This window comes from Anopheles ziemanni, chromosome 3 (assembly GCF_943734765.1).
Source record: "Anopheles ziemanni chromosome 3, idAnoZiCoDA_A2_x.2, whole genome shotgun sequence".
In the NCBI taxonomy this organism is placed as follows: domain Eukaryota; kingdom Metazoa; phylum Arthropoda; class Insecta; order Diptera; family Culicidae; genus Anopheles; species Anopheles ziemanni.
The window spans coordinates 95,656,252-95,681,067 of NC_080706.1; the positions used below are offsets into that span (position 1 = coordinate 95,656,252).

General features: G+C 45.0%; 3 protein-coding genes across 3 annotated transcripts; all 3 read left to right on the plus strand.

Annotated features, from left to right (window-relative positions):
- Nucleotides 1–2,720: 2,720 nt before the first annotated feature.
- On the plus strand, nt 2,721–9,030 carry LOC131287798 (kinesin-like protein KIF12). The gene is made up of 11 exons (XM_058316882.1): nt 2,721–3,199; nt 5,369–5,549; nt 5,618–5,839; nt 5,931–6,071; nt 6,913–7,054; nt 7,116–7,352; nt 7,436–7,554; nt 7,619–8,082; nt 8,158–8,397; nt 8,469–8,633; nt 8,793–9,030. The coding sequence occupies exons 1-11, from the start codon at nt 2,721–2,723 to the stop codon at nt 9,028–9,030; spliced, it is 2,628 nt and encodes an 875-aa protein (XP_058172865.1).
- An 899-nt stretch (nt 9,031–9,929) lies between these two features.
- Nucleotides 9,930–18,748, plus strand: LOC131289746 (ubiquitin-like modifier-activating enzyme 1). Its single transcript, XM_058319054.1, has 7 exons — nt 9,930–10,098; nt 11,022–12,168; nt 13,700–14,749; nt 16,412–16,663; nt 16,749–17,057; nt 17,243–17,619; nt 17,686–18,748. Exons 2-7 carry the CDS (start codon nt 11,272–11,274, stop codon nt 18,098–18,100), a joined length of 3,300 nt encoding a protein of 1,099 aa, XP_058175037.1. The 5' UTR covers nt 9,930–10,098; nt 11,022–11,271; the 3' UTR covers nt 18,101–18,748.
- Nucleotides 18,749–22,235: 3,487 nt separating this feature from the next.
- LOC131288630 (uncharacterized) lies at nt 22,236–24,508 on the plus strand. The gene is made up of 4 exons (XM_058317781.1): nt 22,236–22,364; nt 22,793–22,983; nt 23,048–24,029; nt 24,275–24,508. The coding sequence occupies exons 1-4, from the start codon at nt 22,236–22,238 to the stop codon at nt 24,506–24,508; spliced, it is 1,536 nt and encodes a 511-aa protein (XP_058173764.1).
- Nucleotides 24,509–24,816: the final 308 nt, after the last annotated feature.

The window sequence follows — 24,816 nt, forward strand, 5'->3', positions numbered from 1 at the left end:
ACGGAAAGAAATGTAGTGCTTTCGTAGATGTACTGTTTAGTCGGGAAAGGAACATGATTGTCGAAGGATTATGGGAATGTTACTACCCAATGAACATATAGGAATGGTAAAAAAATGGCAAATTCTACAATTTAACTGTTTATTTCTACTTTTATTTTCATTTCAATACCCAATAGCAACCAAATAATTCTGCAAAGAGTAGTATAGCATTTAGTATCCTTGAACCGTCTAGTGTGATAATGTAAATCGATTTACAATCAGTTTTGTTTCGAAAGGTTTTCCGGCTTGACGGAAATGTAAAATATCACCTCCTTTTCATGGCTCAAAATTATCCGATAGATTTCTTTTCTACAATAAACTAATAACATACGCCGCCATGATGGAATGCGGAGAGGTTATGTCCCAGCAGAGATTCGACGAATTTTGAACAAGCTGTTGAAGTAATGTTTAATCTTGGCAAATAAAGATCAATCTCAGAGATAGAATATACATGCTATAACCCGGCCACAAAAGGTTTAGAATGATTTAATGTTATATTTTCGTAGACAACAAATAGTGCACGGTTCAAAAAAGAAAGAAATTAAAAGAATTCTACTTTGCCTAATTTTTTCCAAGCTTTTATGAATGAACACAACTTAATTAAAATAAGCAATAGTATTCCTCCTATCAACGTGTTCCAATATCCATTATAATCACTTCGGTTGATTTTGTACGGAAAATTTGCCTCTGCCTCGAGTCGGTAAAGCGCACGTGGTTGTGTCACAGAAGATTTGGAACCCCCAGGAAATGGCGCTTCAACTAAGGTCCGTGCGAAGCGAGGGCTCTCGTGGTCATGTTTCTCTCACACAGTATGACCACTAGTGACGTCATTGAAGGCGAGCGTGAGCAAAAAAGGATATTAGTAAAGGCTACCTAGAACCTTCGCTTTCATTCGAGTGCTGATCGTCGCCGGACGAGGACCGTTTGTGCGGACGAAATTTGACCCTTACGGCAGCGGCCTACAGTGAGGCGATGGTATCTTTAATCTTGCAGAGTGTTGTTAAGAACATTGTTGATTAGACAGTTGCCGATGTTGTTGGTTTTTCGCGTAGCATGCGTTGAGCGCGAATGGCGGTTATAGTGTTAAATCCAAGCAACCTGCCACGTGTCGAGTACATTTCGATCATTAACGGTTAATGGTCCCCGTTATTAGTGCGCTGGGCTCGCGTTGTCTGCCGTGAATTGTGGAACTTGTTTTGTCCCCTCGGGTGTTTGTGTGTGTGTGACGATGATAATGTCCACAAGGTGCTGTATGCGTGTTGCATCATGAATAATTAAGCAACCTTCTCGTGGGCAGACCGTTGGAAAAATGGAAAAATACGTCTGTCGATATGGCACATAATGAGCCCGGAAAAAGGGGGTTGGGAAATGCCTGTGTGTGTCCAGAAATGTGTGCCAGACGATATCCGGGAGTGCGGAGGTGGCCGACCGGTTCGAAAAGTCATAAGTTATGCAATGGGAGCGAACTGCTTTTGTCCCCTTTTTCTGTTGACACTTCGCGGTACAGCGAGTGGCCAAGATAAGCGTGTTGAGGGAAGTGAAAGTATCAGTAGGCTAGTCAAATAGAAATCCGAACGGATGAACATTATTTTGGGAGCGAAAAAGGACAACTTCTTTCAGTTATTCGTTCAAACTGCTGGACATTTCGAATGCAGTTGTTTTAGCTGTTTAAAGTTTGGAGACACACATATTTTACTATGTTCTTTTTTTTATACAACATTGACACGAACTAAAGCGCACAAAGGTGGCAGGTTGATTGATTGATTGAAAATGAATTAGAAAGTTTATCAGCGACACGGATCATCCCTGTCGTTGGCACCATTTTTCGACCGGCATGACGCAGACAATTTTCATCGAAGATCCATTTCGTATGCACGAGAAATGACCAATTGCAATAACTTGCGACTTGTGTCTTTCCCGCGAACACATTCCGTTTTCGTTTCGTGCCACATAATTTTTATCGTTATCCGTTTTGGAAACAATTATTTCGTCGCGAAGGAATTATCATACTTTTGTCAACTCTTGGCTGCATTCCTTTGTCCAAACATCAACCAGTGAACGATCTAATTGGATCCGTCAAGATAAATAGATGGCGTGATGATGGGTCTCATGGGTCAACGAAGGTTTCGTTTTCTTTTAAAATATAGGTCATTCGAGGGTTCCTCGTCAAATTGCTTGAAGCTTGATGCTTGCACGAATTATCATGGTGGCACATGGAACGGGACAACTGACCTGAACTCAACTGCTATGTCGTTTTGAGGTTAAACATGTCCACGCTGTTTAGCGATAGAATATTGATGTGCGAGTTATTCGAAACAACAACCGATACGACGTGGTTAACATAGTGGTGCTTTAAATGATTCCTGTTCGGAAACCACAAGTCCTCAATGTTTCACCTAACCATCGTTGCGATTAATTTTTCAGCATGTATACTCGAGAGACCACATACCGTGAATGACAAGTGAGTGGGGGTAAAAAAGGACGAAATAAACCTCTAATGGACGCAGGACGTTGGGTACGGGGAAAGCCAAACAAATCTACACAAATTAATGACAAACACACGCCACCGGTCGTGTATCAAAGTGTCGGGTTGAGTCGCCCCCGATTTCCGCATATGACGTACAGTTGCGTACGTTGACTACAAGTGAAGTGCGTCGTCGATTCTCTATTCCGGCAAAGGGATGGTGTACAAAGCACCAGGCACCTCCACCTCGTCACGTGGTGTGTCACCGCAACGGCCGCCACACCAGCACAAGCACCCGTCAACAATGCCATCGTCCTCGTCGTCGTCATCCCTGGCTCGCGGTGGCCAATCGCTGATGAACCTGAACAACTACCGAGATAACACGGTCGTCCGGGGCCGACGCCGGGACGCTTTTCACACCAACGGAACGGTGCGCAAAGTTAACAACACCGGCAGCGATGTGGCGGCCGGTGCCGGCATGAAGCGATCCAACAGTCTCAACAATAAGTACAACAATGGCGCCCAAGCCCGGCGCTCCAACAGTATCGAGCGAATGAACAACGGAAAGGTGTACCGGGGACGTAGTCCGTTGCGAAATTCCACCTCGAATTTGAACGCCGGCGGAACGGGATTTGGGGGAACCGGTGGCGGAGGTGGCCGCAACCAACCTATTCTGGTCCGTTCGCGAGGAAATGAGTAAGTAGAAAATCCTGGGACCTTTGCAAATAACCTTCAATTCACCGTCATGGTCATTAGAACGTCTTATGGAAAATGTTTCCATCGTGAAAGCGTAACAATGTGGTACCAGAGGTGAATGCTCGCAACCTCAGACGTATGCTGAACAATGTGTTTATTAATATTTTCCTTCGAATAGAAGATTAAAACGCAAAATTATAACAACTCAGAAAACATTTATTAATATCTTTGAATCAGAGACATCGATAAATCAAGCGATTATGAATTGCTTTTATTAATATCAATATTACACTTGAGGACAGCCTAGAAAGCGGTCAGGATATCGGTCTGTCATGTAAGAACTGTAGTTTAAAATCACTGACCTTACTCAGGGATTCCTCAATGTGATGTCTCGCTTAACCCAAACCGGAAATTCCTATTCCTCGGCCTAAAAGTGTACAATTTGGTTTGCGTGACACGATTAAAAAAGGCTCCGAGATGTCACGCAAGGTGACGAATATTGAGAGACAGTAGGGCACCACAGAGTTATGCACTTTACAGTTACAGATAGTAAATGTTCATTCCACTGAGCTTTATGAAATGATAAAATAAGTTTGTATTTCAGTTAGACCTTGTTGCCTACAGAGGGTAACCTTGTTGTGAAAGGTTCGATTAGCCTTTAATGCTTCTATGTTGTCATCAGGGTACCAGTTTATTGGTTACAACCACTGGAATGTTCCTCACCAGAAATTACACCGAAATTGGAAGCTATTATCCGTGGCCGCGTTGACGTATTGGATTGACCGTTTCGTAAAGTTTTCGGTCAGTTTTCCGGTGTGGCGTGTTAAAGTGACATGTTCATTACTCATGCTTAGAGGTAGATCGTCCCTGGAAGATAGCCGGAAGCCACACAGCTAGAACTACACGGGGGAACATGAACTACAACTAAAAGAGATCACCCGATGTCAAAAGCGCACGGAATGGCACCGTTCGAAAAATGTGGCCGTAACGCGGAGTAAGCTTCATGTTTGCGGCCCCAAAAGGTCCGTTCAGCCATCGATTGACCACAGGGCTAAAGTTGAATATGTTCATAAAAATCAATATTCGTTTCCGCTATGATCCACTCGTGGTTCCGCTCCGCGTGAACGTTATTGTGGGGCATTATTAGAAATTGTCTGGCTGGCGGCTCCAACTAACGTGTTTGAGCACACCAATGCTGTCAGCTATAATGGTGTGCAGTTAGTGAACACGTACCGATACCCGTTCCGGATACGTAAGGACATTCAGTAGTTTCCAACAGTCTCGCCATGGCTTTTCCATAACATTTTTTCTGGACTGCTGTGGAAATTACCGCTTTTCAGCTTGCCAACTTTTTATCGACTCAATTCTGTAAACTTGCTGGCATTGGCTGGCGAAGGTCAAGAAGGATACATGGGCCCTGTGTGGCCCAAGGAAACACTTCGGCCCATCGTCGGGGTCAATAGACGTTCACTCGAACTTGACACCCCTTAAACTGCGCACTCTTTCAGACGCTCACACCTTGGGTAGAACGCCGGACCCTTATTTGCATATTGTCGACCGTTCCTTTTCCATCCGATGTTGAGCCTGTAAAGTGAGACAAGGAAAAACTAGTTCCTACGTATCAGCAATCTTAGTTGGGCGTACAAACAACAATTGTTTTCCCCTAGGTTTTCTCAATGGAGGAATGGAAGTGTTTCAGTTGGACTGCCTTCGCGTGACTATTAACGCTTGTTAGCTTTGCGCGGATTACGGTAAATATGGTCCCTTCTGAAGTGAGTTTTCGTCGTAAAATCCGCTTAACGGTGGAACGGTTGGGTTTCGGGGTTTTGGCTAAGAACGGTTTATTTTTAGTCAGATTGATTATTTCATATTCGTAAGTTGAAAGCTTTAGTTTTTCTTAGGAAGGTCTTTTACAGAATTAGGAAAACTATGAGGCAGTCGTATTGAAAAATATGACCATGAAGTTTTTCAGGGCATTTTTAGATTGGACAGATTGGAAAAATTTTGGCGGAATAAATGGAACACGAATCAAAACGAATTGAAGAGTAGAGTAGATGGATCTAAGTAGGAGTAGTTTTTTCATCAGCTACTTGGAAAGTGTACATGAAAGGGAGGAAACATGTGCTAGAGATCCATTTACTAAGAATGCCTGTATGAATGGTTTCGCAGCATCGGCAGCATGGACAACTTGGATAACATCACCCAGGCGTCGACCGGAAGCAGCAACTCTATGCCTGGCACACCGGAAGATAACATCAACGTCGTCGTGCGGGTTCGGCCACTGAATGCAAAGGAGGCCAGACATGGCGACGAAATGGTGGTGCAGTTTCCTGGCAATGGACAAATAGTGGTACGTAGCAAGCGGTGAAAATGTGGCGGGAAAACTTGTAAAATTATCATCAACTATTTTCCGGTTAGTGCGAGGGAATCCCGCTGCCATCGGGTGGCGCAAGCCAAAAACCGAAACTGTTTTCGTACAACGTGGTCTTCGAACCGGGTGCCACGCAAGATGACGTGCTACAATACTCCGGTATCAAGCGGTTGATCGAGATGGCAATCGAAGGCTTCAGCTGCACTGCATTTTGTTACGGGCAGACTGGATCCGGTAAAACGCACACACTCACCGGGCCACCGGAATTGGTAAAGGCATTACACATTCGTTCGTTTAACTTATAGGGTTTATCGTAATTTTAACAACTTTCCATACGTCGTCTCTACTTGTGTACTTTAGTTTTACAGTAAACCAGATCCTTCGCACGAGGACCATGGTCTGGTGTTTCGTTCGTTTCTTTATTTGTTCAAGCTGCTTCAGGAACGGAAAGATACGAACTTCATCCTGAAAGCCTCCTTTCTTGAGATTTACAACGAAAAGGTAAGCAATAATGGGCCCATTCCCACTCGTATGGAAATCAATTTAAATTATATCGATCACACCGGTCGCATTGCACAATGGAACAAGTAGTGGTTTGCAGACATGAAACTGCGTCATTACTATTTAGAACTTTGCAGGCCCGCATTTACGGTTTATCGAAGAAGCTGATTAAAATTTAAATTTTCATTATCATCAGACCGCAATCCGGAATCCGGAATGGAAGGCTGAACCACCAATCGATTGATTATTGGATGGGCTTGATTTGAATTTTATAGCTCGTCTTGTTTACTCCATCCATCGTGGTATAGATTTCCGAAGCTGATAAGCGATGCTCTTTCCAAAATTAAGCAACCCGAAGGTAATGCACATATTGTGTACCATTCGCTGCAACCGGTGTTGAGCAAATAAATGCCAGCGGTACGGTATCGTATAAAAAATGAATGAATAATTGGATAGTTGCATGACTGGTACTGTCTGTGTGTGGCAAGCTGATGGATCGCTTTCCCTGAGGTGGAGCTTGACTGACCCGTGGTTGGCATAAACCAGGTGCCCTGAAGTCAAACTGACCTTGACTGTGGTTCATAATTTGTATGGCCCATAAATTGAATCGATACGGGAGGGAAGGAAGATATTTTCGCACCATTTACCGTCCACCAGCTCCTGAAACCTGCCAGGACGGTAGAGAGATACCACAGTGCCCCTCCGTTAGATTACCGGCAGGGTAAAGTGGCGTTGATTTATGTATGCAGAATTGAGATCGATTTTTGCCTTGAAATCGAATGTTTTTGTAGCGTTAGACTATAAGCAAAGGTTCTTATTTATTATATTTTTTCATCCGCAGGTTATAGATTTACTCAACCCCGGCACAGCAAGGAAACCACTTGCGGTTCGATGGTCGAAAAAATCGCGTGGTTTTTTCGTGGAAAACCTTTTCACGGTCGACTGTGAAGAGTTGGACGATCTGCTGGCAGTTCTGGAAGAAGGTAAACGGAAGAAGGCCTACGTGTTTAAATTCATCCTGCAACGCGTTTCTTGTTGTTTAAGGCATGCGAAACAGGCACGTTGGATCACACCTGATGAACGATTATTCCTCCCGGAGCCATACGATACTGACGGTGCACATTACCTCGGAGCAGCAAGCGGAAGGCGGTGTTTTCATTTCCAAGCAAGGTAAAATCAACTTTGTCGATCTGGCCGGTAGTGAGATGACGAAGAAAACGCACAGTGAGGGTAAGACACTCGAGGAAGCGAACAACATCAACAAGAGCCTGATGGTTTTGGGTGAGCCTCTTTCTACATGTGCATCATCAAGCCAATTTTCTTGATTTTAATGAACAATGATGTTTTCTTTTGAATATTGAAAGGTTACTGTATTGCATCACTAAGTGACTCAAAGAAGCGTAGTGGACATATTCCGTACCGGGATAGCAAACTGACGAAACTTTTGGCCGATAGCCTGGCGGGAAATGGTGTGACGCTAATGGTTGGTTTCATTTTTGTTGAAAAGTTTCTTGAAAAGCAAACTCTACTTGATGCTATTCTTACAGATTGCCTGCATATCGCCAGCTTATTCGAACCTAACGGAAACGGTCAACACACTTAGGTACGCAGCACGAGCCAAACGTATCCGAACGAAACCCATCATCGTGATGGATCCGCGGGAAGCATTGATCCTGAGCCTGAAGCGAGAAATTGGAGCATTGCAGGTTGAAAATGAGCACCTAAGGACGGCGCTAAATTTGCAGACGGAAGCACAGGATATCAACAGCCAGGTGGACCTGCTCGAACGGAGACCGATTCCAAGCACGCCGCCCAAGGTGGATCTTGATAAAATAACCGACATGGAGAGCAACGAGCTGAAGGAGCTGGTGAAGGTTTACATAATGGAAAACCAAGCCCTGCGACAGGAAAACTCCGAGCTCTACTCTACTCGTGAGCTGATAATCAGGGATCAAGAACTTGTCTGCAGGGAAAACGAGCGGCTATTGAAGAAGCTGGAAGATGTTAATTCGTGAGTACCAATGATCGTATCGTTGATTCAAATGATGGTTATAACACGCGATCGTGTTTATTTCTTTTTCCATAGAGTTTGCTGTCGGTCACCGATCATACCAGCTCGGCCGACGTTTTCGGCAGAGATGCTCAATTTGTCCGCGGCGAGCGGAGATGGCGACGTGCCGAATATTTGGAGAAACCCGCTTAGTTCTAGTGCCGACAGTATGGGCCGCTACCGGAATGAATCGTTGGATGGACGGGTGTCGGCAAACGAAAACAAAATTCCCGATTTAATACAAAAAGAGCTCGATAAACGTAGGATCGGCGACAGGTGAGCATCGAAGGAGGAGGTAAGGCTTAGTATAAAATTGAAAAAGTAATTTTTCCACTTATGTTTCACAGCATAAACACTATCGCCAACAATTTAAAGCGCAACAACTCTTGGGATAATGCTAATCGTGCCGTTGGATCTGGTCAGGGTGTGAAATTAGCCTCTCGTAAAAGCTCCGCAGATAGTCGCCATTCGGATCCAAGTCAGGCGAGGACCTCTCAAACACGGATTATCGAGTAAGTCAACTTTTACGCCCCAAAAGAGCTGCAGTAAACATGGATGCCTGCGTCTCAGAGAATATTCTTCAGATATCTTATTTCGTTAAAGCATGTGCATTTGATGGAATTGGTTTGCGATTTGTATTTTGATCATTACCATCCCGTTTTTAATCGTAGCCTCACGCAAAGCCGCTATCCGTCGGTTAGTTCTAGTGGTGTTTCTCAACCACCCTGGAGAAACACAGTGAAACGAGCATCAAGTGCACAGAAACCGTCGTCGCCAATGTTTCTTCGGAAACAGAACAATCTGCTCGCAAAGAGCAGATCGACAGACGAAGGCATTGTGCCACTGAACAGAAACATATTTGGCAGTCTCCTATCGCTCGATGTCGAAGAAGACATTGCGCTGTTATGATGAAGACAATAAAAATTATTTCTTATTCGATCGCTCGCTGCCTCGTCGGTGATTAGTGTATGTACGTAGATGTTGGTTTTCCGTCCTAGAAATTACGTCTTACTTACCGGTAGATGCAGGATGAATGTTTAACCTGTGTTTGTCTAGTTTTAATGAACTATGCATGAAGCTGCTGAAATTTTGTTTGTCGATACATAATCCCATGCTTAATAGTGCTTACTACTTTCACACTAATCCCCTTTAAAAAGCACTGCCACGCGAAAGTCGAACGAGAAAAGTGTAAAATGAATAATCATAGTGGTTTACTCCTTTTTTATTTGCAGCATGATAAGTTAAAGGACACAGCGGGGAACGACGAGCTTCGCAGAGGCACTTTTTGTGATACAGTACTTTTGAGCAGGGATTTTAAGGTATGGCCGAAAAGAGTGCAATATAGAATAAGCGACAAAATGTAAACAATTACGCTCTACATGCTGGAATAAAACGATAGAACCAATAAAATCGACTTGCAAAGAAAGGAGTTCCAAATTTTTAAGTTAACCATTATTTCAAGTTGTGACCAAGGTTTCTGAAACATGTTGGCGCGCTGCTGCTTCGTTCTAGTGGTGGGTACATCGAATCCCCAAATCCGAATCCCAATCCATCGTTTATTCTAATCTGAATCCCCATCAAATCACAACTGATAACTCGCTTTTTCTGTAACAATAGCATGACACACATTTCCGAAGTGAACTTCACACGCGAGTTCTGTTGATCTCGAATCGCAATAGAATTATATCTTTAGAATCCGTCAGATGGGATTCGAATCTTTGGAATCCGTCTAGGGATTGAATCTTCAAGTCCCTCAAATCCCGATACTGCCAACACTAGTCATTTCGTTTGGCATTAGTCGTGGGTAACACAGGTCACAATTTGTGGTTCAGCAGCGAGAACTTGCAATTTTTACAATTCCAACTACGGCTTACATTTAGTTATTCCGGTGTAACTATTAATTGCTTTCCAACCGAAAGACCTGCAGTCGGTGCACGATCCAGATCGATATTTGATTGCAAGCCAAGCAGCGCAATGGTAAGTGTTGGTATTCATGTATCTCCCGCATCCCACACAAGCCACAATGATCGTTCTGGATGGTACGAAAGATATTACCGGAGTAGCGTGACGCGGTGTAGATCGAAAACTACGTCAATCGAAAGGCATGCAGTGGATGAGTAAGAAAAATACGGCAATTAAACGCAGATCAAATGTAGAAGCATCTGCGAATGAATGCCGGTGCTGCCTAAAAGTAAATCGGCGTGTGTTTCATCATCGAACAAGTCTCTACAAAAGTTACTACGGTTCCGGTGTATTAGAATAATAGTTCGTGTATGCTCTTCGAACAAACAAATAAGTCTATATTGTGTTTTTAATGTTTTACCACAAAGTTATTTTTTTACAAAGTTTAATCAACATTAGCAGAAGTAGAGTAATGAAGCGTGACGCATAAACGTGCACATATGCTACCGGCGACAGGCATTTTGATTTCATTGCTAGGCGAACAAAGTTGTTCTGCGTTAAAAGCTTGTAAGCACGACGTTTTCATTAAGATTCGATTGTTTAGGTATGTAAAGAACGTGAAAGACACGGGATCGCATTTCGAAACGATTCCAGCTTGAACGCAGTGTCGAACGAATCAAAGTTTGGTTGAATTGGGGCAGCAGCGACTGTGGAATTTGCAATTGAGTTGCATTTTGCCCGAAGCAGCGAAGAACGAATTTATTCCGAGGAGTGCGAATGTGTGAGTGCGCGTAATTTTGTGCAGTCGTCGTTGCAGTCCGCGGCGACATGGCAAAGTTAGTGGCCTTATGTTAGAAGAACGATTGACACTCGAAAGCAGCAAACAGAAAAATTCCTTGTTCGGTCTCGTGTGTGTGGTTGCGCTTTTCGCCTTCGCATTGAAATCGGTTCCTCCATGTCGAGTTGAAAGTGTTTTACGTTTCCAATCTACTTCACAGCAACTTTAGCTTAGTCGAGTCGCCCTCTACGATCAAGCAGTCTTCATGGTTGTGTAGCGTGTGGTAAAGTGCTAAATTAGAGTGTTCCAACAGCCCCTGGTTGGTGCCGAGGGCCTGGCATTGTAGAAATCACGTGTAGGAAAACGAAAACGTATCGGACGCTGAAAGTAGCCACCAGCGGTTGGGCCGAAGGAAAGGAAAGAAATCATCCCCGTCTCCGTCTTCGTCACGGACGCACCGGTTTGGCTTAATGTCTAGTGCTGAATTGCGTGACAGTTTCGTCGATCCCCCAGCCGCCAAAAAGCGGAAGCTGCCATCACCGACGCCGTCGCTGACACAGCCGCCCGAGCAGCAGCAGCAGCCGCCGCAGCACACGGAACAGCCGCTGCAGCAGCCGCCGCATTCGTCATCGCCTAGTGAGGGCTTCGCACCATCGTCGGCCGCAGCCGCCGCAGTAGTAGTAATGGCGACGTCCAATAACAATGGCTCGGCTCCCGTTCCGTGCGAGAATAACTCCGTCGGTGGGCAGGAAATCGACGAGGGCCTGTACTCGCGCCAGCTGTACGTCCTGGGGCACGATGCGATGCGCCGTATGGCCCGCTCGGACGTGCTGATCTCCGGCCTGGGCGGGCTCGGCGTGGAAGTGGCAAAGAATGTGATTCTCGGTGGAGTGAAATCTGTCACCCTGCATGACACGGCGGTTTGCACGGTCGGCGACCTCTCGTCGCAGTTCTACCTGTCCGCCGACGATGTGGCCAACGGGCGCAACCGGGCGGAGGCGAGCTGCCGCCAGCTGTCCGACCTGAACCACTACGTCCCGACCGTGGCCTACACGGGCGAGCTGACGGAGGAGTTTCTGCAAAAGTTCCGTGTCGTGGTGCTGACGCTGGCCTCGCCTACCGAGCAGCACCGGATCGCAGAGATTACCCGACGTCACAACATCGCGCTCATCACCGCCGACACGCGCGGCCTATTCGCACAGGTTTTCTGCGACTTTGGTGTCGATTTTACCGTGTACGATCAAAATGGGGCCACTCCGGGCACGGCCATGGTTGCCAGCATTACCAACGACGTCGAAAGCATCGTGACGTGCGTGGACGAAACTCGCCATGGCTTTGAAGATGGCGATTATGTTACTTTTACTGAGGTAAGCGAACGCAATGTTGGGTGGGTCGAGTGTGGTGTGTTGTGTCACATACAAATTTCGCTAAAAGCGAAAGGTAGGAACCGTGTGGAAGAACATGCTATGTTGCCGAGAAGAAATTTCCTGCACACAGCAGCACGCAATGCGAAGAAATCATTCACCGTGTACCTTTGTGTGTGTGTGAGTGTGTATGCGCGATTGTGAGCTACTGTAAAATTTTACTCCGCAAGGAAAATGATTTCGAAATCTTGTCTCCGTTGTTTCTCAAGTGCGAATGGAAATCCACATCATGAATTATCATCGCAGATGTGTTTACGTGGGCTGTGCATGGTTGCAAAATTGTTATGATTAAAATGAGCCCAATATCGATTAAAGGATGACATGAGTCATTATTTTCATGTTTTCTTGTTCAATGAATGTTCTAGAACCGTCAGAAGCGCTGGAGTACATAGGGAGTTAGTGGCTCTGAGCTTAAAAAACATCACTTCGAATATCAAACACATTCACTTCATTTCGGTGTTTTCATGCTACGGAACTAAAGCGAATGATGGCATGTTTATTTTCGCTGATGGTACTACCAGTTTTTCTTTATTTGAGCGGTTAGCTGCAGCTCTTCGCCCCATCATCATCATCATCATCGTGATGTTGTTGGCTCAATCATCACACTTACGTGAAAATGCAGCTCGATGAAAGAAGATATACGAACAACAATGGTAATGCGTCGTTGTTGCGTTAACGTTACGTCGTGCTGCGGATTTCTTTGTCCGACGATCGGTTCATCTTTTTTTTTGTTAGTTGTCTCTCTGCTGCTAGAGGTGCAGGGAAGGGAGGGTGGAAAGTGCACCAACATTTAATACCCAAGGTACATTAGCAGAGAGAGCTTGTTTTCCTTCCTCAGTTTGAATCCAAGACATGATTTTCATATGCCATGACAGATTTTTAAGTATGTTTCAGTATTTTTGATCAAATTGTATTAAATTGTTAGATAACACTCATTCGGTCATGATTTGATCAATATACGACCGGAAGACTGATCGGAACGAAGGGCAGGGTGATAGAGTTAATGCATATCGGTTGTACATCAATGTGTATGCGTATTAGCCATGGTAACCGCTAAAGAAGTTGCCCTCGGTTGCCACCGGCACACGGTGGTAATCGATATTTTCGATTTCCCTCGGGGCGACTGCAGGACGTTTGTTTCAAACAAAGCTTCGAAGGCAATCCCGCTTGCTTTTCGAACGAAGAAGTATGCCATGATGTCATGTTTCATGGCTGAAACAAACAGTACAGTAAACTCAATTAGTGAAAATCGATGTGATGAAGTAAGCGCCTACTGATGATCGTCATAACCTTTTTGACCTGGGATTTACCCAAATATACAAAACATAGTAGCGCACGGTTCGTTTGGCAGTTACTTTCCATTTTAAAATTTTTCGAATCATGCCTGGGGAATTGATATTATTTTGTTATTTATTCACATTTTATTGCACGGTTTATGTATAATTAATCTTATTTCTCTCTATTTCACTTTAAGGTTGAGGGTATGACCGAACTGAACGGTTGTACGCCGATGAAGATCAAAGTGCTTGGCCCGTACACGTTCAGCATCGGCGACACGACCAAGCTGAGCCCGTACGTGCGCGGAGGCATTGCGTCGCAGGTGAAGATGCCCAAGCAGATGACGTTCAAGCCGCTGGCGGAGGCGGAGAAGGCGCCCGAATTCATTATGACTGACTTCGCCAAGTGGGACCACCCGGCAAATACGCAGGTTGCATTTACGGCCCTCGGTCGCTACCAGGAGAAGAACGGTCGCCTGCCACGACCCTGGAACAACGCGGATGCGACGGACTTCGTGGAGATGTGTCGCGAGCGCGCGAAAGAGCTGTCCCTCGAGGAGCTCAACGAGTCGTTGCTGACCAAGTTCGCAAAAGTTTGCTCGGGTGATCTCTGTCCGATGAATGGCACCATCGGTGGCATCACGGCGCAGGAAGTAATGAAGGCCTGCACGGGCAAGTTCACGCCGATCTATCAGTACTTGTGCTTGGACGCAATCGAGTGTTTGCCAGAGACCGATCTCACCGAGGAGGAATGCGCCCCGACCGGTTCGAGGTACGATGGCCAGATTGCCGTGTTCGGGCGCAAGTTCCAGGAGGTGCTGGGCAAGCTGAAGTACTTCATCGTCGGTGCCGGCGCGATTGGCTGCGAGCTGCTGAAGAACTTCGCCATGATCGGTGTTGCATCGAAGGACGACGGCGAGATCATTGTCACCGATATGGATTTAATCGAGAAGAGCAATTTAAACCGACAGTTCCTTTTCCGGCCGCACGACGTTCAGCAGCCGAAATCGCGGGTTGCTGCCCAGGCTGTGAAACGCATGAACGGTGACATAAAGGTGACGGCCCACGAGAATCGCGTCGGTCCGGAAACGGAGCGCTTTTACGATGACACATTTTTCAACCGACTGGACGGCGTGGCTAACGCACTCGATAATATTGATGCACGCATCTATATGGATCGGCGTTGCGTCTACTATCGTAAGCCCTTGCTAGAATCGGGTACGCTCGGAACACTTGGAAATGTTCAGGTAAGATAGTTATCAATAATTTGGTTTGGTAAGACAAAGAACGTAGTAATAAGAGTAGGGAATAAGCGTTTTCTGTTTTCCTGGGGATACTGAATGGATAAAAATTCAGATGCCTACGTCAGCATGTTCGAAGATTACTTTTGTTTTGTTTAGCTAAAACCAGAATCAGTTTGTTTATGTTCCTGTTTTCCATGAGATGCTGGACGTTTTAAATTTCAGTTGTCTACGATTAAGACAGGAAGAGCATAGTTTATCGGCTTGTGCTTGCGACCCTTCTGGCGATCATCGCTTTCAAGGAAGTGTACATACATAAGTTGATAATAAATTTTCAATTTACCAATAGAGTTAGATAAAATTGGTTTCGGTTGAATTCTTCTCGGTGTCCATATGAACACAAGTGTTTTCAAATGTTCCTGTTTTCCATGAGATGCTGAACGTTTTATATTTCAGTTGTCTACGATTAAGACAGGAAGAGCATACTTTATCGATTTGTGCTTGCGACCCTTCTAGCGATCCCCGCTTTTAAGGAAGGGGACATACATAAGTTGATAATACATTTTCAATTTACCGTTAGACCTCTATTTTGGTTGTGGTTAAATTTATGTAAAATTTTTTCTGGCACTCCCCAGTATAACAAACGGCTGACCACCGGTTTTAAATAATATACCGTCGGTTAATAGTTCACGGAAATCTCCTCGAAGAAGAGGGGCCAAGAAGTCCCACTCCCACCTCAGATCAGATGTCGTTACCATCTAAAAATAAAAAGCAATTATGAATAAATTCACTCCTGTTTTCCATGAGATGCTGAACGCGTAAAATTTCAGTTTTCTACGATTAAGACAGGAAGAGCATACTTTATCGGCTTGTGCTTGCGACCCTTCTAGCGATCATCGCTTTTAAGGAAGTGTACACACAGAAGTTGATAATACATTTTCAATTTACCGACAGAGTTAGATAAAATTGGTTTCGGTTGAATTCTTCTCGGTGTCCATATGAACACGAGTGTTTTCAAATGTTCCTGTTTTCCATGAGATGCTGAACGTTTTACATTTCAGTTGTCTACGATTAAGACAGGAAGAGCATACTTCATCGGCTTGTGCTTGCGACCCTTCTAGCGATCACCGCTTTTAAGGAAGGGGACATACATAAGTTGATAATACATTTTCAATATACCAACAGAGTTAGATAAAATTGGTTTTGGTTAGATTCTTCTTGGTTTCCGTATGAACACGAGTTTTTTCAAATGTTCCTGTTTTCCATGAGATGCTGAACATGTAAAATTTCAGTTGTCTACGATTAAGACAGGAAGAGCATAGTTTATCGGCTTGTGCTTGCGACCCTTCTGGCGATCATCGCTTTCAAGGAAGTGTACATACATAAGTTGATAATACATTTTCAATTTACCAACAGAGTTAGATAAAATTGGTTTCGGTTGAATTCTTCTCGGTGTCCATATGAACACAAGTGTTTTCAAATGTTCCTGTTTTCCATGAGATGCTGAACGTTTTAAATTTCAGTTTTCTACGATTAAGACAGGTAGAGAATAATTAATCAATTTATAATCTTGCCCTTTCATCAAGCATTTCTTTTTATAAGAAATCAAATATGTGGTCAAACAGATTCTAAATATATTTTCTATTTTATAAATTATCGCCCATTTAGGTAGTTGTACCGTTCTTGACGGAATCGTATAGCTCATCTCAGGATCCTCCAGAAAAGTCCATCCCGATCTGCACGCTGAAGAACTTCCCGAACGCCATCGAGCACACGCTCCAATGGGCACGGGACACGTTCGAAGGCATCTTCAAACAGGCTGCAGAGAACGCGGCCCAGTACATAACGGATCCAACATTCATCGAGCGTACTCTTAAGCTGCCCGGCGTTCAGCCACTCGAAGCTCTCGAGTCGGTGAAGGTAAGCTATAGTGAAAGAAGGGAGAAATCAAACGATTAGTTAGACTCAGTTCGTTAATATTTTATTGTTGATTCTTGGTTTACAGAAAGCACTGATCGACGAAAGGCCGAAAAACATTGAAGACTGCGTCAAATGGGCCCGACTGTACTTCCAGGAGCAGTATTCGAACCAGATCAGCCAACTGCTCTTCAATTTCCCTCCCGATCAGACTAGCTCCACCGGGCAGCCGTTCTGGTCGGGACCGAAGCGTCTGCCGGAGGCGATCACTTTCGATCCGGAAAACTCGCTGCATTTGGACTACGTTCATGCGGCCGCCAACCTGAAGGCGGAAGTGTACGGCATTCCGCAGCAACGCAATCGGGACGCTATCCGAAAGATAGTGGAGGCTGTTGAGGTAAGGTTGGAAAATTATTCATAATTCGTACAGGATCGGTTCCCTTTTGGACCTGCTTGCAAGCGGTTGATGCTTGTTCTTTCAATATTACAACAGTCAAATAATGGAATGAGCTGCTCATCTTATTGGCAAATGTAACATACAATTGGGAGTGTTATCTAATCGCATCGTTAATCTTTTCGTAGGTGCCCAAGTTTACGCCACGCTCCGGCGTCAAAATTGCCGTCACTGATGCTGGCATGCAGGCGGAGGAGAATGGAGGCGGTGTAGGAGGAGAAGAGCTCGATCCCGACCGCATTAGCCGGCTGCAAAACGAGCTGGCCTCGTTAGGAAAGCTCGATTTCACCATCACCCCGCTCGAGTTTGAGAAAGATGATGATAACAACCTGCACATGGACTTCATTGTGGCCGCTTCGAATCTGCGCGCAGCCAACTACAAAATCCCACCGGCCGATCGCCACAAGTCGAAGCTGATCGCGGGCAAGATCATGCCGGCCATCGCTACCACGACGTCGCTTGTCGCTGGCTGCGTCTCTCTGGAGCTGTATAAGCTGGCCCAAGGGTAAGTGTTTTAAATTTCGTTGAAATTAGCGTCCCATCCTCTAACGGATTGGTTGTCGTCCCGCAGCTTTACCGCACCAGAACGTTTCAAGAACGCGTTCCTTAATCTGGCCCTGCCGTTCGTTACCTTCTCCGAGCCGAGCCTGGCGAAGAAGTCGACGTACTACGACAAGGAGTGGACCCTGTGGGATCGGTTCGAGGTGAAGGGTGAGCTGACGCTGCAGGAGTTCCTCGATTACTTCGATCGCGAGCACAAGCTGAAGATCACGATGCTGTCGCAAGGGGTCTGCATGTTGTACGCATTCTTCATGACCAAGCAGAAACAGCAGGAGAGACTGAATCTGCCCATGTCCGAGGTCGTCCGGAAGGTGTCAAAGAAGAGCATCGAACCGCACGTGCGCGCCCTCGTGTTTGAGATCTGCTGCAATGATGAGGCCGGTGAGGATGTGGAGGTTCCTTACGTGCGCTATGTGCTACCCTAAGGCAAGCTTCTTTTAAACCCCGTAGCTTGCAAATTGAATTTCAAACAACAAACAGTACAGAAAATAAAAGCAAAGAAACATAAAAAAGGAAGAAAAAAAAAACAGAACCGATAATCTATAGCAGCAAAATATAAGAGCAGGAAGAAGAAAAGGGAATATCTTACGCGTCAAGTGATTCAATCTAGGTTTTCTTAAGTGGGAGTAGTAGTTCGTTTGGACATTTGCCACGTGCTATTATCGATCGATCGCAAAACGCCACGCGCCACACACTTCATTAACCTGTGCACTTCTGTTTGTCTAGCCTATATGCTTGTCTCTGTCCATTTAGAAAGGATGAAAATAACAATCTTACAAGGAGAAACAGTATTTATCGACACCGAATGAGGATACTGTATTCTTTCTTTCTCTCAAGAATCAGGAGCCGTAGAATCGCTGGTTATGTGGAGAGAATGTGTGTGTGTGTGTTGTGGCTGCGTTTTGAAAATGCGTGATCAGTTAATCCCATCGCGCATCTCGTCATACGTGGTTTGGGAATCGGTAATCGAATTGCCCCATTTTTCCTCTAGTGTGTTTTGAATGTTTTGGACCTCCGTGTAACACTTAGTATTTATTTTATTAATATTTGTACGCGTCTCGTGGAGGTTCCGAGCACAGCCAGGAGAGGTGACCGAAATATAGCGTGCGGGTGTGCGAGCGTAACGAAACAGCGGATTTAGAGTGATAATCGCTCGAATGGATAAAAGCAAAGCTTTTTAACTTGTTTTTTCACACCAGCTTTTAAACTTCTTTTGATCCACGGGGATGTCACGTTTGTCCCGGAATAGAGTCAATGTTCAGGGTAGAAAAAATGGGGATGGATGATGGGGAAAGAGCAGTATATTGAGGAAGAAACTCCCCGAGTCGTTTCACCTTTTTCGTCGTAGTATAAACTTGTGGTAGATAATGAGCAGTGTAGTAGCATCATCTCTGAGAGGAATGCAACTTTGCGCAAGAAGCTGCAGAATTCCCCTCAGTGGACGGCTTTGGCACAATCAAGCTGTGGACGGGAGGTTTTAGGTAAAAGGAGAAAAAGGAAAACAGACCTAACGAGCAAGAAGTACGTTTATCCTCTCCCCTCGAGCTGTAGAATGATGATTGGAAATGAAAAATTCGCTGTTTATTAAATGTACAAGGACACGTAAGAGTAATTGCATTATTTTCTTCCCCTGCCCCCCCCCCCCCGAATGGTAATATTAAAATAAAACAGTTTTTTCGTATCTTATTTTATTTCTAGTCGTCATTCTTCAATGTTTCTGTTTCGATGACCGATCGCTAAGATTTACCCATATTTTTCACCACTTGAAAACACTCAATATGTGTTCAAATTTCGATTTTATTGTTTGCGTTTCTATGAATTCGTATGAATGATTTATCACAATGTTAGGATACATAACGTGTATGTACATAAACAATATAAAGTGCTTCGCCACCCGATGTTGGAAGCACTTGACCTGAATTGGATTAGGCGTTAACATTGTTTTTTTTCTCTAGTTTTACAGTTCGTGCCGTATTTGTAAGACGTTAACATTGTGTTAAAATGAAACACGAAGTCACAGACATAGAATCTACGATTACAATTTTTAGATTGTTTTTCCAACTAAAATATAGTTAAGACAAAAGCATGTCTGTATATTTCAGATTGACCAGGGAGGGCAAACAGTTGAGTAATGGAAACGAATCGAAAATAACTAATGATTAGTCGTATCAGAGTGCAACAATGTTTATGCTTGGCAATCAGAAATTGTTTACTGTGTGGGTTTCTGCTCACTTCCGATGCCTTATGGTTGGAGATCCTCACTCCATGTATGCGCTGACATCATCGATCGTTCCAGCAGATTGTCGCTGCTGTATGGGTCGGCAGTGTTACAAGTGCATCCGTTGCAACCGGACGCATATCGTAGGAACGTCGTAAATTGATTCATATGGTGGTGGTTTAATATAATTTCGCCAAACGTGAAAGTGTTCGAATCGAGTCAAATTATCGCCCAAGGGTTGATCACCGTAATCGCTTTACTTTCAACGCCCACCGGAACTGTAGACGTGCTACTGAATGGTGTAAATTGATAATTCAATTGTCAACTGCAGGTTACAAAGCAATTAGCGGGTTTGTTTCTTTGGCAGGGTATGATAATCTACTGATCGATCACCCGTAATCAATCAATGCGTGGGGGGAAAGAGTGTACATTGACGAGACGTCGGCGAAACAATTGATGTTTTTGACTACTTCTAACACTCCGATCATGGTAGTTCAAGTTAAATGCGATTGATAGCTGGTTATGGAGTCGCTAGAATACTTTGTTTCTGGAATAATTTGGATTTGGGAACACTAGTAAGTTGAATAATTTGAATGTAATCCAATCAAGTGGTAAAATGGGTGTATTTTTCTCTAATCTGTCTTCTCTGTTTTATGCATCGCAGGAAGAAAGGCAAACGGGACAAAGGGATAAGTTAAAAATAAGTTTGACTGTTGGCCAGCATCCGCTACAAAATTTTGTGCGCAGCATGCAAATTGTGCGCATACAGTTGATAAACACCCTATACTCGTCGGAACCTTAAGCGATGTTTTCAAAATAAACGAATTGGATGGAGTTTGAATCAAACGATTGCTGTTCGGAGGAAAGTGCAAGTGGTGCCACTTTGATGTTTATTTGGTTTGGTGGTTGCTGACTAACAGACGAGTGTGTTTCAATTTTGCTGTACACTTCGTTACCATACTTACTTGTGACTTGCTACAGCATCTTTCTACTGTGCGTTATAATCATTCGGATGATTTTTTACGATGGGCTCTTGCAAGCAGAGTTTATTAAATTATACACCCCCATATTGTCCAAACGGTATGGCTAGCAAAGAGTAAACGCTACTTGCTGGCAGCCACAACATGCGTAAAGAGAAGGAGACGCATGAGGTAGAGTTTGTGAAAAAGTGACTTCTTATCGCTAACATCTACCGGAGTGGCTATAAACATGCTGCTGCTACCCTTTTTTTGATGTACCAACCGGAATCCGGTGGACTACGAGCTGCCAAGCTGCCAATAAAATCACTGCCACCGTCGTTGAGCGATGTTCGGGTCGTTTCTCTGCCTTTCGGGTAGAGGATAACTCAGTTCCAGGGGGGCAGGGGCGACGAGGGTGGGACCCATACGAACAGCGCCAGTCTTTGGCGTAAAATAAAAAGATATCGTCGCATGAACCCCGCGATAAGAAGGGTGCCTTGGTGTAGATTTCCGCTTCACCCCGTTTTTGCTAAAGTTTGGCAGTGGCAGTTGAGCGCAGTTTGCTTTGAACTTGGCCGTGGAACGGACTCAGCGCCGACTCGATGGGTTTTCGATTCGTCAACCCGGCCTCGATCGTGCGATTGAATGTGCCTTTTAAAATGTGTCTCTCTGCAGGAATAGTGCAATAGAAACAGTAGTCAAATAGTGATTGAGGTGTTTTGGATCTGTGCATAAGAATATCTTCTCCACTAACAGTGTTTCTGTCAGTTGTGTGATTGGCAATCGTTTAGCACTTGTAGCACTTTTTAAAATACAGCACGTGTTGTAAGTGTAGTAACCATACCGATGGTACAAATGATGCGTTCTCGTTAGATGCCCTTGTATCTTAGAAAATTAAAATCAAAACTATCTTATCGATACAGACAGAGTTCAGCCGACGATAACTCTCAAATTTGCTATCGCATTTTCAGATAGGGTTCGTTAAGGCCCCCCCAAAGCCGTAGGTGGCGAATAGAGCATTCGTCATCGGTTTCCGTTTCATTACCATAGACAGGGACGCTTAAAAGTCGATAAGGTTTGCCATCCAAGTAAGCAAAAAGGGTGCGGAAGAATATGCCTTGGGTTTGGAAAAAGGTCCAGACAAAGTGATAAACGCTGGTAAACAAAGTTCAGTTACGACTAAAGTGATGTGGTGATCGAAGCATGCGGTGACGAATCAAATCGTAAGCAATTTCCGTGGCAACCGTAACCAACGACACTCGCGTGTGCGATTCGTCAAACGGCAGATAAACGTCGAGCTTCGAACATCTAAGCGCTGGTGGTCCAGTGAAAAGCGTATTCGATACGGTGCAGAAACAATTCGTTTTTCAACTTCACGGCGAAATGGATATCGAACGGTTAAAGTGCAAGCTGTGTGGCAAGTTTCCGGATGGGGAGATTTTTGAGTGCGCCGCCAAGGAGCACATCATGTGCGTCGGTTGTGCGGAGAAATCGAAGAAGATTCTTTGTCCGGTAAGTGATTTGTGTGAAAACCTGGGTAACGCAATATAAACTATTCGTCATAGAGGGACGGTTACGACAAAAGTGCTACTGGAGTAAAGCAATTGATTCTACAACCCAATGGTGTGTTTGCCATTCCTGAGCTCTAACAACGGGAAGACAGCGCAACTGACTCAATTCGATTTGCTTTCATACACGCCTTCCAGTTCGACGATAAGCATGTTTGATAAGCAGTAGGCCGAGTTAGACAATCTATTTGTGTGTTTAGAATACTAGATGTTTGTCGATAACCGTGCAATGAGTAGATTATCGATTGATGTGGAGCATCATAAATTTTTGGGCGTGTGCAATCGATGCGAATCTGACAATCACTCTATATTTTATCGACCGTCTTATCTTTAACGTAATCATTCTTCGCCAATCATTCCATTTCATTACAGTGTGGCGCAAAGCTAATCATAAGAAAACAACGAAATCCGATAGAGCTGCTGGTGCAGAGCCATAAAACGATCTGTCGGTACGAGGAAAACGGTTGCACATGGAAGTTCACGGCGTCCGAGATGGATGCGCACGTGCAGGAATGTAAATTCCGTCCATATCGGTGTGTCGCCTCCACATTAAATGTATTGAAGTACGTATCCCCCGGTATTCTGTCTGTTTCGAGTGTGTTTCAAACTGATGTTTTTCTTCCGCAGATGCGACTGGATTGGGTTGCAACACCAAATCGAACATCATCTGGTGGAATACCACAAGGAGCTGGGTCCGGTGTTTCGTTTCTGTGAGTCCTCGTCGATGGTCTTCAAGGAAAACGTTTCGCTCGGCGGTCTGAAGGTGGTGGATGCGTTTAGCAAGCACTTTTTATTTCATTTTTTCTCCGATGCGGCCAAAAAGACACTCTCTTTCCTGATGGTTTACTTCGGACGTCACGAGGAGTCCGACCAGTACTTTTTCGAGCTCCACCTGCGCTCCCTGCCGGGCCCGGAAACCGTTCAGAAGCCGTCCGACGCGAAAGGGGTCGAAGCTGCAGCAGAACCTTTGAATGCCGGTGTGGTGGAGAGTGTAAAGTTTGTGGAGCGCTGCTACTCGGATTCGGAAAACTTAACCGAGCTGCTCGAGGAGGAGCAATGTATCACACTGACGCATCGGCAGGTCCAGAAGTACCTGCATAATGGGAAGGTATACTTCAGCTACAAGATTCGCAAGGTGGATCCTTTGGGTAAGGAGCGAAAGGTTTCGGAGAAGGAAGGAACGGCTAGCACCACGGCGAACCCGGCTGCCGGGAAGCCCAAACCGCGTCCACCGCCGTTTAAGTTCGTAGACAAGGGAAAAGTTTCGAGTAATACTAAGCGTTCGGGATCGTCGTCCTCCAGTACCTCCAGTTCCACCACGTCTTCGTCAACGAGTGGAAAAAGCACCAACTCGAGTGAAAATAGCTCGTCCGGGAAGTCCACTCCCACTGCGGGACCCGTGGCATCACGGTCCCCGTCGTCCGCCTCAACTCTGACGATCACATCGGAGAGAAACAGTGCACTCGGAACCCCCGGACCGTTCCTAAGAAGTAACAGCAGTACCCACTCGCTGTCTTCCATTAATCGGCACATGGGAGGACCGGATTCGCCGTTCGAAAAACCGGGTCATTGTCCCCTACTGACTCCGTCGATCAATAAGCTGGATATGGTGAGTGGTGAGGGGCGCCAGGGTAAAAAGAAAAAGGCTTATCGTGGCGGGCGCGGTGGAGGAGGTAGAGCAGCAAAGTAGGGAGCTGTTTCATGGTCTCTGTATGTAACGTGTAACGTGCCTACGTAACTATGTCCACATGTATGTCCTGTTTTTGTTTAGCTTATGAAAGTGGCACATGGAGTGCCTCACATGCGAATGAATGTCCCTCAATAACGAAGTCCAACGGTGATACCTAATTTCAGCCACCTTCCTGGACTACCTCGCAAACAACGACGACCAGCTTCATGCTCCAGCAGAGCACCGAGTACCGGCAAGTGCAGGATCTGCACACCGGTAAACGGTATCCGCCGGCCGAAGTTACGACGAATGCGGCCGTATGCAAAGAGTACACGCAACCGTACAAGGTTAAGGACGACCGACTCTATCTGCTGAAGCACCCTACGAACTGCTTGTATAAACCACAACCGAAGTGGTGATCGTACTGGAGGATGTTATATCAGTTCATTTCGAATATGTTACTAAAATGAAATAATAAAACTCAATCATTTTCTTTCACTTTGTTCTAAATCCTTTGTCATCCGTGTTTACCAATAAATTGCCCCACGTTATCTTTCGGAATATTCTTTATCGTCTTTCGATTTATTATTGGGATTATTCTTCATTGCCTGCTCGTTGGTCTTCTAGGCCAAACTCGGTAGCAGAAGCGTTTGCACAATAAACAACTAAAGTGAAGTGTTGTTAGTGAGTAACTGTCGTTTGGATGTTCACTATATTTGAGACTAAA